Below are 15,867 nucleotides of genomic sequence, written 5' to 3'. Positions count from 1 at the left end.
TCAAATTAACGTCATTAAAAAATGATGTTACATTTTACTCAAATCAAGCATTAATCATTTTGTCTCCCGGCCGCTTCCGCCGGTAGATTTGCTGATATATATATATATTACGTTTAACCCAAGATTCTAATCAAGAGTGATGAAGATGGATTTTTTTATTTCTAAAAAATAAAAAAGAAACTGTGAACTTATATTGATACTTTTTACACATGGATTTGAAGCATGTGATGAGATACTAAAAAGCTAGCCAGGTTGATGATGAGTAAAGAAGAGAGTGTTTTCCTACTTTCCTTTGGCTTTGGCCGGGCTTATATTTCAACGGGAATCTTCAGTCTATTTCTGCATCAGAGTAATTAGGGACATTAACAAGACGCCTAATAAGATATTTGATAGGCCAAATCTTTTACTTTATTATCATTCACTATTATAGTGCTCTAATAAAGCCCATGCACGCATTGCCACCACAGAAAGTGACTCCCCAACATATTTTGCAAGCAAATCAAAACAAAGAAAGGAACATGCATCAAAAAGCTTCATATATGCACATATATGGCTTCGTCACCTTGATTTATCTTATCTACTTTCCCTTTTAATAATTTCTGGGATCGTTTAATCAGATAATATTAGAGCATAGGTGTTTTTAATTTCCAATGATTTTACGTTCATTTCACTGTATGTTAGTTATTTGTCGGCACACTTGTCCGACGCTGGACTAATTCCATGTTGAAACATGTGCCTATGAGGTTGGGTAAATAGATTCTCTGATTCTTTATTATTGTTGCTTTGGTGTGCTATCTTCTTCTCTCTCTTTTTTCGTCTGCTTTAGCCTTTTTTGCTTTTTTCCCCCCTATTCGTGTCGTTGTTTTATTCAAAAAGACCTATTTCTTAGGAAACTGGTAATGTGTCTGCCTCAGCCTCCTTTCATTTGACACAACTCTTCCACAGCGTCGCAAGGTAACGTGTGTGTATAAATAACTATTGATGAGCACAATCATTGGAGGCCGCTTGAAATGATGATATAATTAAGTTCAATATGTATACGTGTAGAAGCTCTTTTATTAATTAATTCCCATGAGCATGCTATAGCTATATATATCCAATCCCATGTTTTGTTTAATTAAAAAACTATATCTGATTTCTTAGTTTCGTCAGCTTCTAATTTGACATAGAAAATTCAGGAAAGGCCAAGGGAAGAATGATAAAATATGATGCTTGAAGTTGTCTGCAAGATATGTAGAGCAGAACTAATTAATTCTTCTTGTTGTTTTGCGTAAGAACTAGGAATTATATTATCGCTCGCCTGCGATGGATATGAATATATATGAAATACATGTCTAAATCAAGTGATTACAGTCAAAATAGCAATGAAATTCTTTTTTTAAGTACAGTTAAGAAAACGACGACGTACGTGATCTCTTGGCCATGTTTTTACCATGAAATAATGAAGTCCTTTCTATATATAAGCTTATCACCTAATAACATGCATATAATATAGTAGTTAATAATGAGTCACACGTTATTTTGACTTCTGTCAAAGAGTTAATCCTCCGACATTTACTTAAAACAGCATGAATTATTGTCAGATAAGGTAATATGATGAGGTAAGAGAATGATTATGAGTCGTTAATAAAGACTGCAGGGGGAAAAAAACAAGAGGCTTTAATTTGATTCCCACCGGCATATGTTGTAATAATAATAATAATAGCAAATAATTTGAAGATTTTAGATAGGCTGGCTTTTTGTGAGCTGTTTGTTGATTCCCCTATGTCGGCCGTTGCTTCTGAAAAGTGAAAGTTGGCTCTGAAAAATCCCCAAAAGAGTTTCACCCATTATCTTCTTTAAGCCACGGCACTTCTTTCCTGTCCTGCCCCCCCCCCTCAGTATTCTTCTTTTGGAACGTTCTTATCTTCTCAGTCAAGTGACAAATTTATTTCCATGTTCATCGTTGGATTCCATATTCTTATGCACATATATACATTAAGACATATAAAAGTTGAGGGGGAAAAAAAGACTGAGTGTGATCATATTTGATCCTTATACAATTTATATTCGCCCTTTTTTTTCTTGGCTCCTTCAGAATCAGAATGAATCATATAATTAACTTTCATTTGGAACGAGCATATATATTCCTCGACCCAACCTCCCTTCAAGATTATCACTAAGCATCAAGGATCGAATTGTTATATCTGATCACATATTCAGGGAAACACATAGTCGTGCTAACTGGCTTACTTACCAAAGCATACACCAACACAACTTGGTATTAGGATTGTTAATGATCCACCCAAAGTGTAGAAACTTTTTGGTCTGTTCATACAATGAAACGCTTGTAGGCATTTAAAAAAAAAAAAAAAAATTTTTACGCGATCTCGTATTTATAATTTATTGATGCAATGAAATTCTTGTAAACGCTTAAAAAAGTGTTTTTATGCAATTTCATACGGCGTAAAATCACTTAAAATAAATTAATTCAAATATTTGAGTCTCGCTTTCTTGCACGGTTTTGGCCATTTTTTGTTGAAAATGAGTTGAAACTTGAAAGACGCTTCACTGCCCTCGGCTGAAGGTTTTTTGGGCCAACTTTTCATTTTACTTTGTTGGGCATGGCTCACGGCCCACAACTGTAAATAACCCAAATCAAACAAGCGTGAGCATCGCTATTGGCATAGCTTAATTTCCTCCATAAAAGAGAAACAATTCTGTGATTTAATACTACAAGTTCGCATTCTGCTGACGTAATAAAAAAACCAAATATTCTTTCTCAGATCCAACACTCATTTTATAATATAAATTATAGGGAAAACTAATATGGCAATCCTCATACTTTAACTTGATTTTAAATCAAGTCCTTGGAGTTTTTTTCTTTTTTATTGGCTCCTCCAAATTATCTCCGTTAAAACCGTCACTCCCTTGCACCCAAAAACGTTTCAAGACGTTGCAAACGACGTTTATGGCTGGTGACCTGTCTAATGGGGAGATGATTTGGAGTTGGAATAACGAGTTATGAAGTCACTCAATCTTCAAAAGGCTTGGAAAGGGGATTTAGGGTTCGAATAATTTGGCTTGATGGCGGGAGAATTATGATATCTCACCTCAAGACCCGAGTTTGAAATGGCGAAGATGAACAAGGAAAAGATTTAGGGTTCCTTGGCCGCGGATAGAGAAGGAGAAGGTCACAAATAAACATGTATGAAAGGAGGCATGATTCTTCGTCATGTGTGAGAGGGATGGAAGATCATGATGCGTGAGGTGTCACCAAAAGAAGTGTTGATATGTGTGTTATGAGAATATGGGTCTTATGAGAAAAACCATATGCAATTGAACGCAAAAATCATACTTTTTTGAACTTGTTGCTTAAAAAACATTAAGAAACAGATGAATAAGAAGCTTCGTCATTGTGTTTCCTTCTCTAACATTTATGTTGCCTCCGGACCTTTCCTCTTCCTGCTTCTCTTCTACTAGCCGTTGCTTCTTGTTTGCAAAATTCATTCAAATGTTTTGCAGAGCAAGATAAGAAGAGTGAATTCCTTCAAATATAATAAATAAATCAAGAAGCAGAACCTATCAGGATGTCTGTTCTCGACTTGAAAGATTATGATAAAATAAATCATTAATAAATCAGTTTATTCAAAAATGTCAATCATCAATGGGTTTCTACTTGAGAAATTTAATGGCTTTCAAGGTGGGGAAGTGAGAGAGAGGGGTTTAGAAACAAGAGAACAATTCAGTGCGAAGAAACTGAAGGGGTGAGTCTCTGAGGTGGCAACATATAACACGTTTTTGTTGGGTATATTCTACAAGCCACATATCTTGCGATTGATGCCGTTTGCAATGTGCAGAAACGTTTTTGGGTGCAAGGGAGCAACGGCTTTAACGGAGATAATTTGGAGGAGCCAATAAAAAAGAAAAAAACTCCAAGGACTTAATTCAAAATCAAGTTAAAGTATAAGGAGTGCCATATTAGTTTTCCCTAAATTATATAATAAATTAAGTCTTACATTTAGGGTCAGAACAGTGATATATTTTATATTTATATATATATTTTTTGGCCAAAGATATAAATTATCTATCAATTCTCATTATTTATGATTAGCTTAGACGCATGAGGCATTTTATGGGTTTTGAAAAAGATGCATGTCTATTGAATTATGTTATGAAACAACAAAATACGTAGCTTAATATAAATTAAATAAATACTATTTGAAATCATAAATAATATGCTGGTGTTTAGGTTTCACATAACGTTCGTGGCATCGGCCTCACAATCCAATAACTCACAATGTGCCATGTAATCCAGAGCTATGCCTCCATCTCTACCGTCAGTTTGCAAAATAAATCCTACCCGTCCATACGATTACGCATCAGTTCCTCCCTCCCTCCGCTGAAGTTATATTTTCCGGCGAGCTGAGCTTCGAATAATATTCCCTAAGCCACCGTTGTGATGTGGAGCTTCGAAAGTCGAAACGCACACTGTGACCCCATTGTTTCATCCAGCTCCTTCGTTTAAGGAGAAACTCGTCCTTCGCCTGAAGGATTCTGCAAAAGCCCCATAATTCAACGAAGCGACGAAATCGGTTGCTTCCCAGAATCAAGATTTGAAATTCTTGATGCTTCGTTGAGGTATAATATCGTTGAAGTGATTTACTTAAAATACTTGAAATGGGTTTGCATGGGAATAAGTTCTTACATTCCAACTTCCAAGGATATCAGTGATTTGAAATGATGAGCATGTGCTTTATTACATTCATTTTAATGTCTTTTGCGATTTTAATCAAATGGTAGTAGCACAGTTTCATTCTTCTTCTTCTTCTTCTTGGTAAAAAGGAGGGAACTAATTCCCTTTCACTCATTCATCTCTACCTAACTGCATTACGGTGTATAGGAACTTTATTGTAGCTAACTACGTTTCAATTTTCCACCTATTCATTTTCTCCCCTTCCAAGCATAACCTTAGTTGGCTATAGTGCTATTTTGAACAATGCAAATTCCAAGTAGCCGGGATAAATAATATATTTACCAATTTGGATAGGCCATTTGCACGCTGTAGCGTGAATTGTGAAAGTGTAATTTCTACGAAAACTGGTCAATTGGAAAACTTTGCCCTCCTAGAAGTTTGGGAGGGCTGGGATTCAGAAATATTCATTGGATGAATATGTCTTTCAAAGTTAACTTGACTTGGAAGCTAGTTTAGGGCTTTAAGTGTCTCTGGAGTGAGGTGTTAAGAACAATTTATTAATTACCCACAAGATGAAGCCGATCTCTTTAAGGTTAGGAATCCCCCCCCCCCCCGGGTTTCATTTATTTGTTAGCCGGCCTCAATCATTGATGGGGTCCACGTGGCGAGTAAGAAGTGGGGAAGAGGTATGATTTCTTTTGGAGATAACTGGGCAGGAGAGAATATCAAACTCTCCGAACTACGCACACAGCCATTAGCATGGAACTAAGAGAGAGCAAGGTATGAATGGGTCATGATTAGAGGGCATCGCAGTAGTGAAAAGCAAACGGTGCCCTTGAGAGGCGCTAGAAAGTGCACACTTGAGCAAATCAAGGTGCTAAAATAAGGGGGGGAAAATTGCTATATGATAAAATAAGTAAATGTAACTTAAAATAATATCACTATAGGAGCATATAAAACTAAATAAATGACCTCTGTGCGCTTCCGGCTAATTTTGAAGTGTGCATATCATAAAGTCTTTGCACAGCCTGTGCAATGGTAAGGGGCTAGTGCTAGTTTGACATGTAAAATTACATATCAAAGGTTGGGTTGAAGTGTTCAGATTGTGTTTTATGGTGTTTGAACTTAGAGTATAAGTTGATTACTTCATATGAGCAAGGCGATTGCGTTAGTGAGGTTCTGAACAGCTATGTGAGAGGCTTAGGACTTATTTAGTGTCTCACTTTAGTGCCTTAGGTGTTAAGCTGAGTGCCTTTGACTACACTATGAAGATGAGTTTCTCCGACGATCTGCCATGAGCTTCTTTTTTTGGTGCCCTGCCTCTTGAGCTGTCACTAGGGCTAGATACAAGAGCTTGGATAAATCTAAGAGGGGTGTATTCACCAGTAGAAGTGCTCATAAGATGTTAGAACCAGATGATTTTTCTAATTTGTGTGGGGAAATCTGGAAGTAATTGAGAGATGAGAGGAAATGGATGTTTCTTTGACTAGCCTTACATGCCAAACTTCTCACAAATGAGAAGAGAAGCAAATGGAGAGCTATATGGCTATACTGCATATGGTGTCGGGGAGAGATTAAAACCGCTCTTCATGTATAGCTTCCTATGCAACAAAACTTTTTTACCCGCTCTGTTCAGTGTTAACTTTGAGAAGAAGATGGGTTTTAGTGAGGATCCTCCCTGGGTCTCCACGTGGGGTCACACAGCATGTTTGTGGCCATGACAAATGAAACTCTTTCCCAGGAAAATTTGATGGGGCCTGCAGGCCCTATATCTTTCATTGAGCTGAGGGTTCAAGGCTACCTTCTGCTGCTCCACCTCTTCCACTAGCTTGCTGGAAGGTGTATTGTCTGGTATCCTACAAAGGGAGAGGAGGTGGAGACCTCCACCAAATGGCTTGGTGAAAATCTACACTGATGGATCGATTTGGTGAGGGGAAGAGCAAGCTGGTAGCAGAGGCCTAATTAGAAATTCTCAAGGAGCATGGGTTGTTTACTTCACTTGTTCATTGGGCAGATGTTTAGCTGAGGATGCAGAAGCTTGGGGAGTCTTAGAAGGTTTGCACTTGGCTGGGAGCAGGGGGTTTACAACAGCATGAGGAGTTAGACGCCATACCTTTGGTACAGATTATGAAGACCCCACTAAACTACAAGATCATTTATACGACATTTTTTCTGGCTTGGTTTCTGTTAACACGCTTCCCTGTGTCTTATCTGGTTGAAATGCTAGTTCTTTATCTTTCTTCCTTTGTTCTTTTCCCCCTTATGAAAGTTTGATGCTCTAGGTTGAACTGTTGAATGATTTATACCTCTACTAGGGTGGCCAGGTCCCCAGTCTTGTTATATGTGGCAGATCTTCTATTCCAAAATTCAGCTCTAAGTTCACTGTATCCATTATCTTCAATGCTCTTTATACGATCTTTTGTTTGGCCTTTGTTGCAGTAGTTATGGAATCAGAAAATAGAAGAAAATCTGTGAAACCCAAAAATGAAGAAATCCCTTCAGTTCCCCCTGGTTTTAGATCCCTTACTTCTTTCATACTAAAAAGGGTTGCAAACACTGATAAATCTGAATGTGATCCAATTTGCATGGAGAGTATATTGAAGCTAAATGATGCTGCTGCATATAAGGCAATTCTTAAGCATCGTCCATGGATACTTTTTGATCAAAGTGACCATGACCTTAAGAAGTCTGACGCAGAGCATTTTCCTCAGGTATGTTGGGAATCTTGCAATTTTTTGTTGACAATTGGCTCATAAATAAATCTGTGCTAGAAGATTGTAGTTTCCATGTGCATACAGTAGGACTTGCTGGACAGTAATCTGATTGTATTCATGATATGCCTTGAAAATAAAGTCTAACTTGAATCAATGGGTGAAATTATGTAAATCCTAAAAAAAAAAAAAGGGTTTTTTATCTCACTAGGTGGGTTTGACTGCACAGATCACTCAACACCATTGTGGTTTATCAACGACCCAATTTTTAAATATACTGTTCACTAAAAAGTTCCATTCAATAACTTGTTTGACATCTCTTCATAGGACTTAAAACTGTCTATTCAGTCCTCTCTTTGTTCATGTTTGAACCACCTTGTACGAATTTTTATCATTTTCTCCTCAGTAGATGCCATGTCAGCTCTTCCTTATGCATGCTTTGGCCAAAAAAAAAAAAAAATCTTATTTGTATCTACCCCTCTCTAAAGAACTCCAAACAGTTTGATCTACTTTCGTCACTGACCTTATTGGCACCTCTAACATCTTGCTTTGAACATGTTGAAACCATCTTAAATGATTTTCAACAATTTTCTCTTCAGTAGATGCCACACCAACTCTTCCTTGCCTAAGTTCCACATTGAATAATATAAACTTATGGTGTATTTAAGCATGTTGATTTTCTTACCTCAATAGCTAGGTTAGGGGAGGGTTTACATTTGAGTGCTTGTGAGCAACTAGTATATTCTAGTTTATGTGTGCTTGTCTATGGGGGGTTTGGTGTAGAGGTGTGGGATGCTTAATACGCTTATAAGCTGTAGATTAGGTAAGATCACCTTAAAGGTGGAAAATAACTAATGCGTCAGTATATATGATTTGCTTGAAGGATAATTTGACAGCTTATGTCCTTAAGCTATTTTGTTTTGCAAAAAATAGAATTGCAGCCATAGGGATCTCATAATTGGTTTTCTTTTCTAGCATGCATGCAAAATTAATTGTGTGGTTCAAAATTGGTTTTCCAGGGGTTTTCTTCAAATGCTCATCTTCCAAAAGGGGTTACTGTTGGTTGTCCAGAATGTAGTGATTGTCTGAAGGTTCCTCTCTGTCCCCAGATCTTAAGCAAATTATTTTACTTCTTAAACCCATGGCATATTTGATGGTACACATACTCTTTCACTTTACCATTTGATCTTAGAAATTCCACCATGTCTTGAATTAGGTAGCTGCAAGGTGGTGCCCTGAGGATGCAAGAAGAGATGTCCTTGATGAAGTTCAAACTTTCCGCCCAACAGAAAAGGTACCTTCAGAACTACTGTAATAGGACTCAGATGTGTTTATTTCCATGCTTCCTTTTTGTGTCTTGATCATAGTATTTCAAATGTGGATTATATTCCTTCTTAGGTTTATAGAAGTTTGAGTAGTTGCTTTTACGTTTGAAAGGAATTTGAAGACACACTTAAATATATTGCAAGCATACGTTCCAAAGCAGAGCCCTATGGAATTTGTCGTATTATTCCTCCTCCTACCTGGGAAGCACCATGTCTTCCCGAGGAAAAAAATATATGGGAAGATGCCAAAGTTGTTACTCACATTCAGCGGATTGATGGACTTCAAATTCAGTTCCAACAAGAAGTTATGGACAACTCTTCTGGAAATGCAGAGACCAACACCAGAAGAGGTCTGAGAGTAGCTTTGGACTCTCAACCTGGTAATGAAAACCCCCATGATGTTGAAGACTCTAAGTCCAAACCTGGCCCTACATTCAATCTCAGTACATTTAAGAAATTTGCTGATGGTTTCAAGGCCAACTACTTCAACTGTGACAATAATGATGTGGGTTCTGACGAAAAGTGGGAGCCAACGGTGGAAAATATTGAGGGTGAGTATGGACGGATTATTCAAAATCCAACTCATGAAATTGAGGTACATCAAGAAAAAATTCAAAACATGCAATGCCTTATACTCTATGTTTTCTGATATTAGACTTAACGTGAAACTTCTAATTCATGTTATTCTATAGGTGCTTGTTGGTAACAACTTGGGGGCTGGAGTTTTAAGCACTGGATTTCCAATAATGCCTGATCCTCTGGAGTCATGCAAATATCCGAAGTGTATGAGATCTGGATGGAACTTAAATAATATGCTTACACAATCTGGTTCTCTTCTTTCATTTGAAAGCTCTGAGGTTTCTAGTAAATTTGCCCCTCGGGTTCATGTGGGAATGTGTTTTTCTTCATTCAATTGGGTAAGTTGTGCTTGTATATCTTGCTATTTGCATGCATTTCTCTGTATTTCTTAATTCGTACTTTTCTGTGGGGGATGCACGTTAAAATATGTTTTGTTGTGGAATTTATTTTCTCCATTTATCTTGGTTATCGTTTGAGAAAACAGAAAGTAGAAGAGCACCAGTTGTACACATTGTGTTACATGCATGTGGGAGAGCCTAGAGCTTGGTATAGCATTCCGGGAAGATTTGCTGCTGACTTTGAAACAGTGAGGAAGAAGCATCTCCCAGTTTTATTTGCAGAACAGCCTGACTTGCGTGACAAGTTGGTGAGTTGCATATGAGAGCCAGTTATGAAGATTCTTTTAATCTTTGAACAGTAATAGGGCATGATTTGTGTTCACTGAGCTCCTTGTCACATTCATCATAAACTAAGCAATTCAGATCTGGTTGCATATATATTGGAATTATCATCTGATTGGTTAGATGGGCTCTATAAGTGTCTCTAATAATTAATTAATCAATTCCATTCATTCTCTTTTATCATGTGCCCATCTCTCGCTGTTTTTTCTGGAACTTTCTCTTGTTGATTGTTCATGGGCCATACTTTATGTCTAGTTCTGCATTCGTCGGGTGCATTTTTCATCTATGGTATAAGCTGCTTTTGATTTTGGTTTCCTCTTCATATCTTTGCTAAGTAGCTGGGCAAATATTATATGTATCATTTCAACAACTGAAAATTACATGGGCAGAGACAAGAGCACAGGTTCAAGTTAAAGGACTTGTATTTCTTCCTCCTGTAATCACGTTGTTTCACATTAGTAACTGGTACAAGCAATGCCTTTGTTTCGCACAACCTTCTGCTCATTGTTTAGCGCTGGCAATCCAACTTTGTGTTAAAGCTTAGCTCATAACAAGCTTTAAAGTCAAGTTTCAGTTCTCCTAGGCACAAGTTAGCAAAGCCTGAAAGCTGCTTGCGGGAAATATTTCTTCTCTGGCATTGAGTGCTTTGGTCTAACAGTTATAGCTGTTAATTTGATTGAGAGAATATATAAATATAAAATGGTTATTCTTGAACTCACTCAATTTTCTGAGAATAAATAGTTTCAAATTATTCGATTGAAATGTTTATATTGCTGTTTTGGGAGCCACAAAGTTTATATTGCTGTTTTGGAAGCCACAGGGGATTCGCTATCTATTTGCACACGTACTATTTTAAGGTTTTTACATGAGTATGGTACTATGAATGCAGTTATCCTCCACCTTATTGAAGTCAGAGGGTATACCAGTATATCGCTGTGTTCAGTATCCCAGGGAGTTCGTTCTTGTTTTCCCAGGAGCATACCATTCTGGATTTGATTGTGGTTTCAATTGCTCTGAATCAGTCAGTTTTGCTCCTCTTGATTGGCTGATCCACGGACAGAATGTTGTAGAGTTATATTGTGAACAAAGGAGAAAGACTTCAATATCATATGATAAGTTGCTTCTTGGGGCGGCAAGGAAAGCTGTTAGGGCACAATTTGAGATTGAACTCTGCGGGATGGGTAACCCAGATAATTTACACTGGAAAGATGCATGTGGAAGGGATGGGATATTAACAAAAGCTTTTGATGTAAGTCACTCAGACCTTTGCCCTCTTGATTTAATGGACCTGTTCCTTAGTCTACGTCAAATCCTGTTGATATTTTACATGGAATTTATCTTGAGCGATGAAAAGGTGAAGCAAGCTTGAGATTTTTCTTTTTTCCACTTCGAATGATGAAAAGAGGGATTTGAAGTCCTTAGGGATGGGTTCTGTCGATTGAGTATGGCTTTTCTCAAATTGGTGGCCTAACAGAATTATATTGGATTTGTTTTCTTGGTGTAGTTACGGAGAAAGAGTGAAAGTTCGAAGAGGGAATTTCTTTGCGCTTCCCTGAAATCACAGAGAATGGAAAAGGACTTTGATGTCACATGCAAAAGAGAATGTTGCGTATGTCTGCGTGATTTACACTTATCTGCCATAAGTTGTCCATGCTCAAACGACAAATTTGCATGTCTTAATCATGCAAAGCAGCTGTGTTGCTGCCCTTGGAGTGACAGATCCATTCTCTGCCGATACGAAATCAGCGAGTTGGATACCCTTTGTCTTGCTTTGGAGGGAAAAGCAAGTGTTGTCCACAAATGGGCCAAAGTCGATCTTGGATTAACTGTGCACTCCCTTGCCTCCAAGAGAAATATGAGTGGTTCTTCGTCTAACCCTTTGGCCAGAGAAGCATTTTTGAATTCTCTGAAACGGAAAAGAGATGCAGTCGAGTCCGAAGGTACGAGCACGGATGGTATCTCTTCCAGCATCGAGGCAAAATTGAAGGCACCTTTACCTGAATCAACATGTGTTGGTAAGTCCATGGGAAAACAGAAAACGACAGGCCAACAATCTACAGCAAGACACATTAAGAGTGGGGCCAATTCTGCTGCGGCCAATATACCTGATCCGAAGTCACGGAAGGTTCAGTCGTCAATTCCAAGTTTAGCTAAAAATGACCCAAAAGTGGGTAGGGATTTTCTAGGTCTTAGTCTAACGTCAGGTCATATGGCACTGCTGCCTGAAGTCAGGCCATTTGATGTTTCTTCAGATAGTTCATCTTCATTATCAGAATCCGATGATGACGCTTAAGCAGCTGGTAGTAAGAAAATTTCATGGAGCAGTACTTAACAGTGTTTGATTCCCACAAAAGAATCATCTGTGAAGTGCAGTACTGGATGTGCGGATGATACATCCATTCAGGCTTCAGGGTTTAGACTTTGAGCTTGAGCTGCAATTAGGGGCTTCATGTGTACTCACAAATTTATATTCTTTTATATCATTATCTTCCCAAAATACGCACACATATATGTATGATGTAAAATACCAATCCATGTAGCTGTAATTTTATTTTCTCCATCTGAATTTGGAAAAGTGCTCACCAGGAACATAAGCTGGCCCAAGCAGGACTAGAAAAAATATATGCTGACATGGAATATATCGTGAAGTACAAGAACTAGAAACAAAACACGATTAAAGACGTGTAGTATTTTTTAATATATCGTTATATTATTTATTATACTTTTTTCTTTTGCAGTTTTTTTTTTTCAATTTTATTGAAAGCATGGCGTTATATTTGAGTACCTCTTTCAACATGTAAATTTCACTATATGAATGGATGAAACCTGAAGTGATGCTCTGCTTCTTGATCGCTATATCTCATGCTTTTTGCTCTGCAAGCAAGGGATCTTTGTCGGTTAATGGTTATGCCAAAGCATATTCCTGATTCCTTAATTATTGACAACAAAATAACTGTGATAACCCGCTCAAGAATCAAAGCAATTGTTCGGCAACTCAGTGATTAAAATTTATCTTCTATGTATAAGATAATAAATATATTTGTAAAATAAAATTTAACCGATGAATTATAAACAATGCAATTTACATTATTAGATTTTGACATTTTGTCCTATCCTGCGTTGCATGAAAAACGTGTTTAGTTTTGATACCCTTGTATTTATTTGCATATAGCCAGCATCAGCAGTTTGGCCCGCTTTCGAACAGATATGACATCCCATCCAATAATGCTCTGACTTTCATGACCATAAGAAAAACATATTAAGACACCCACAGACAAAATTACTAACTCGATTATTTATAAACTAATAATATGATTATTTTCTAGAATTTCATAAGATGCATGACAAGGCATGTCTACTTTTAATGTGAATACATGATACAATAGCTGAACCCCAACTCTATAGGGGTTGGATTCATACATTATACTACAAAGAATGGTATAAATTTTTCTGGGAAAAAATTGATCACTCTAAGCAGTGGCAGGCACAGATAGTTTTATAACCCTGCTGAAACCAAACCGTGCAAAGTAACAATCCCAATCAAGACATTTTCATCATTGATAACAGGCAAAAACTGTACGGGTGACGGAGGTGCTTCCATCTTCTTCATGGCCTCCACCGCCATAGCGTCCGGACCAATGATTTTCGGTTTCCTAACATTGAAGAAAATGTCATCTCAGTATATATCTCTTTAACTATTATGTGATTATTAAAGAATTAGCTTATCAAATGGATGTGTTTTGCCCATGCACGCTCTTACCTGTTGCACATTTCCCCCACAGTGAGCTTGAAAATGCCCTCCCCACTAGCTTTGAGCGTGCGTCGGAGATCACCATCTGTGAATGTCCCAATCAGATGATGTTGCTCATCTACAACAAGCAGACATCCACATCCTTTACTTGTTAATTCCACCAGCTGATCCATAATAAGATCTGCTTCCCGGCAAACAGGAAGCTCATCCTGCTTCTTCATGACATCCTTTACCTGCACATAGTAACCAAGCCATTTTTTACTTTATGATGATTAGCATCTATATGCTTGAAATGTTATCATTAAGACAAGACAACAAAACAATTTCTGGCAATAATCTGCAGCCGCTACAACATGAACTAGTGAGCAGTGGTGTCTTCAGTCTAATATTCAACTCCCCCATTAGGAGATGTTACTAATCGACCATAGATAAACAATTACTTGAGTTCATTTTGCATATACAAATTTTTACTTCGGCTTCAAGAATGCATGTGCATAGACTCTGGCCATAAAATTTAGTTCTGGTTACTACAACAATTCAGTGTTTGAAAAAAGCCACTCCCACTACTCTAGGTTCTAATCCCCATCAGCAGCAGTAACCTTGCGGCAACAACATGGGATTGGAAAGAAACAGCATAGCAGAAGCCAAAGCCACATTTCAACACAAACGACAGAATCAAAAGTTCTCGAGGTTAAAAAAAAAAAAGAAGGGAATGGCGTCATGTGTCAGCAACATAAATCAAACCTATTCTCGACTTCAGTGAAATCATGTCAGCTACGATAAATAAGATTTGAAGTCTCGCATTGCCATAGCCATAATCCAAGTCACAAAGCCAACAAAGAACAAGAACATAACAAATAAAAAAACCACCACAAGAAAGATCTCTCCTATAGAACGAATTAGCGATTATTGATAAGAAAATAACAAATTATACAACAAACCGAGACTTAATTATGAGCTAATCAGGCTTCGTCATGTACACCAGTTTAACTTTCATAATTCATAATTCTTTTATCATCATAACACGGATAATTTTGTAGGAGAAAAATTCAACATGGCAACGAAAGCGATAAGGAATTGAGCCGCACCTTGAAGATAAGGTGTTTGCCAATCCTCCCTGCAGGGTGATTGCTGGCGTAGTCTTCCTTGCTCAAATTTCTGGCTTGCATAAGAGCAATTGCCACCGTATCCCCGAAAACCATCTGGATGGCTGTAGAAGTCACCGGAGCCAGATTAAACGGACACAATTCCCTCTCCAAAGGCAAATGCACGTTCATGTCGCACATGCCAGCCAACACATTCCCTTCGACGGAGGTGACCGATATCAGATAGGCGCCCTTGGCCCGGGCACAAGGAACAAGCCTAACAAGTTCCTCGGTGTTACCAGATTTGCTGAAAAGGACGACAACGTCACGATAGCTAAGAATTCCGATGTCACCATGGAGAGCATCGACGGGGGATAGGAATGCAGATGTGATGCCGAGGGAGACTAGAGTCTGAGAGATCTTGTGAGCGACGAATCCAGATTTGCCGACACCGGTGAAGAAGATGGTACCGGAGGAATTGAGGAGGGTACGAGTGAATGCAAGTGTTTGGGAATGGTCGATGTGGTTGAAGAAGAAGTTGATGTGGCTCTGCTGAGATTTGAAGAGGCTGAGGAGGGCGGCCTCGTCGATCAGAGGGAGGGATTGTTTGGACGGCGAGGGAGAAACAGCATCTGAAAATGGAGACAGAGAACCCATATTGGAGCGAGAGGACTAGAATAGAATGAAAATAGCTTCTCCAATGGCGGATCTTTTGAACACCAAGAGTGAAGATGGAAATCAGCGGGGCTACTATTGATCTAGAATTTTTGGCGTCTGGTTATATTAAAATATATACTAAATTAATTAAGCAAATTTAGTGTTTTTGCCAGCAAATGTGGCGCCTTTTAAAGTCTGGCAGGTTCCGTTAATTTACGCGGTGAGGCTTAAGAAAGTGAAAGCCGCGCGTCGGTGATTCCATCGTCATAAGCTGCGCCAAAACTAGTTTTTGTTTGTTTATTGGTAATGAGCAAAGTAAGGGGCTGATTTGGGCTCTTTCATGGTTTTTCTTTTAGGTACAAATATTTTTTAGCCCAACATAATTTGCAGTCAGTTATAGGATC

The 15,867-nt window shown here is 38.1% G+C and overlaps 2 protein-coding genes across 3 annotated transcripts; one reads left to right on the top strand and one right to left on the bottom strand.

The window, feature by feature from the left end:
* Nucleotides 1-4,594: 4,594 nt before the first annotated feature.
* On the top strand, nt 4,595-12,690 carry LOC114732040 (putative lysine-specific demethylase JMJ16). Of its 2 annotated transcripts, XM_028919317.1 has the most exons (9): nt 4,595-4,620; nt 7,115-7,386; nt 8,406-8,477; nt 8,603-8,680; nt 8,824-9,306; nt 9,404-9,628; nt 9,775-9,936; nt 10,860-11,219; nt 11,475-12,690. In XM_028919317.1, exons 2-9 carry the CDS (start codon nt 7,120-7,122, stop codon nt 12,261-12,263), a joined length of 2,436 nt encoding a protein of 811 aa, XP_028775150.1. In that variant the 5' UTR covers nt 4,595-4,620; nt 7,115-7,119; the 3' UTR covers nt 12,264-12,690. The 2 variants fall into 2 exon arrangements, with proteins under 2 accessions (XP_028775150.1, XP_028775158.1); XM_028919325.1 differs by lacking the exon at nt 4,595-4,620 and having other exon boundaries at nt 6,942-7,386.
* Nucleotides 12,691-13,247: 557 nt separating this feature from the next.
* LOC114732079 (probable arabinose 5-phosphate isomerase) lies at nt 13,248-15,546 on the bottom strand. The gene is made up of 3 exons (XM_028919378.1): nt 14,810-15,546; nt 13,731-13,954; nt 13,248-13,623 (listed from the first exon to the last, which is right to left on the bottom strand). The coding sequence occupies exons 1-3, from the start codon at nt 15,461-15,463 to the stop codon at nt 13,467-13,469; spliced, it is 1,035 nt and encodes a 344-aa protein (XP_028775211.1). The 5' UTR covers nt 15,464-15,546; the 3' UTR covers nt 13,248-13,466.
* Nucleotides 15,547-15,867: the final 321 nt, after the last annotated feature.

The sequence above is a fragment of the Neltuma alba genome, unplaced genomic scaffold (genome assembly GCF_004799145.2).
Source record: "Neltuma alba isolate B1F8T4 unplaced genomic scaffold, ASM479914v2 tig00002549_pilon, whole genome shotgun sequence".
Taxonomy (NCBI): domain Eukaryota; kingdom Viridiplantae; phylum Streptophyta; class Magnoliopsida; order Fabales; family Fabaceae; genus Neltuma; species Neltuma alba.
Note: the sequence above shows the minus strand (reverse complement) of the source record. Positions and strands in the feature narration are given on the sequence as shown.

What these genes read in the sequence shown, in the direction of transcription:
- LOC114732040 (XM_028919317.1), top strand. Translation starts at nt 7,120, where the DNA reads ATGGAATCAGAAAATAGAAGAAAATCTGTGAAACCCAAAAATGAAGAA. An exon ending in AATGTAGTGATTGTCTGAAG is followed by an intron (nt 8,478 to 8,602) that starts GTTCCTCTCTGT and finishes GTCTTGAATTAG; the next exon opens with GTAGCTGCAAGGTGGTGCCC. An exon ending in TATTAACAAAAGCTTTTGAT is followed by an intron (nt 11,220 to 11,474) that starts GTAAGTCACTCA and finishes TTCTTGGTGTAG; the next exon opens with TTACGGAGAAAGAGTGAAAG.
- LOC114732079 (XM_028919378.1), bottom strand. Translation starts at nt 15,463, where the DNA reads ATGGGTTCTCTGTCTCCATTTTCAGATGCTGTTTCTCCCTCGCCGTCC. An exon ending in GCAAACACCTTATCTTCAAG is followed by an intron (nt 13,955 to 14,809) that starts GTGCGGCTCAAT and finishes TACTATGTGCAG; the next exon opens with GTAAAGGATGTCATGAAGAA. An exon ending in GTGGGGGAAATGTGCAACAG is followed by an intron (nt 13,624 to 13,730) that starts GTAAGAGCGTGC and finishes CTTCAATGTTAG; the next exon opens with GAAACCGAAAATCATTGGTC.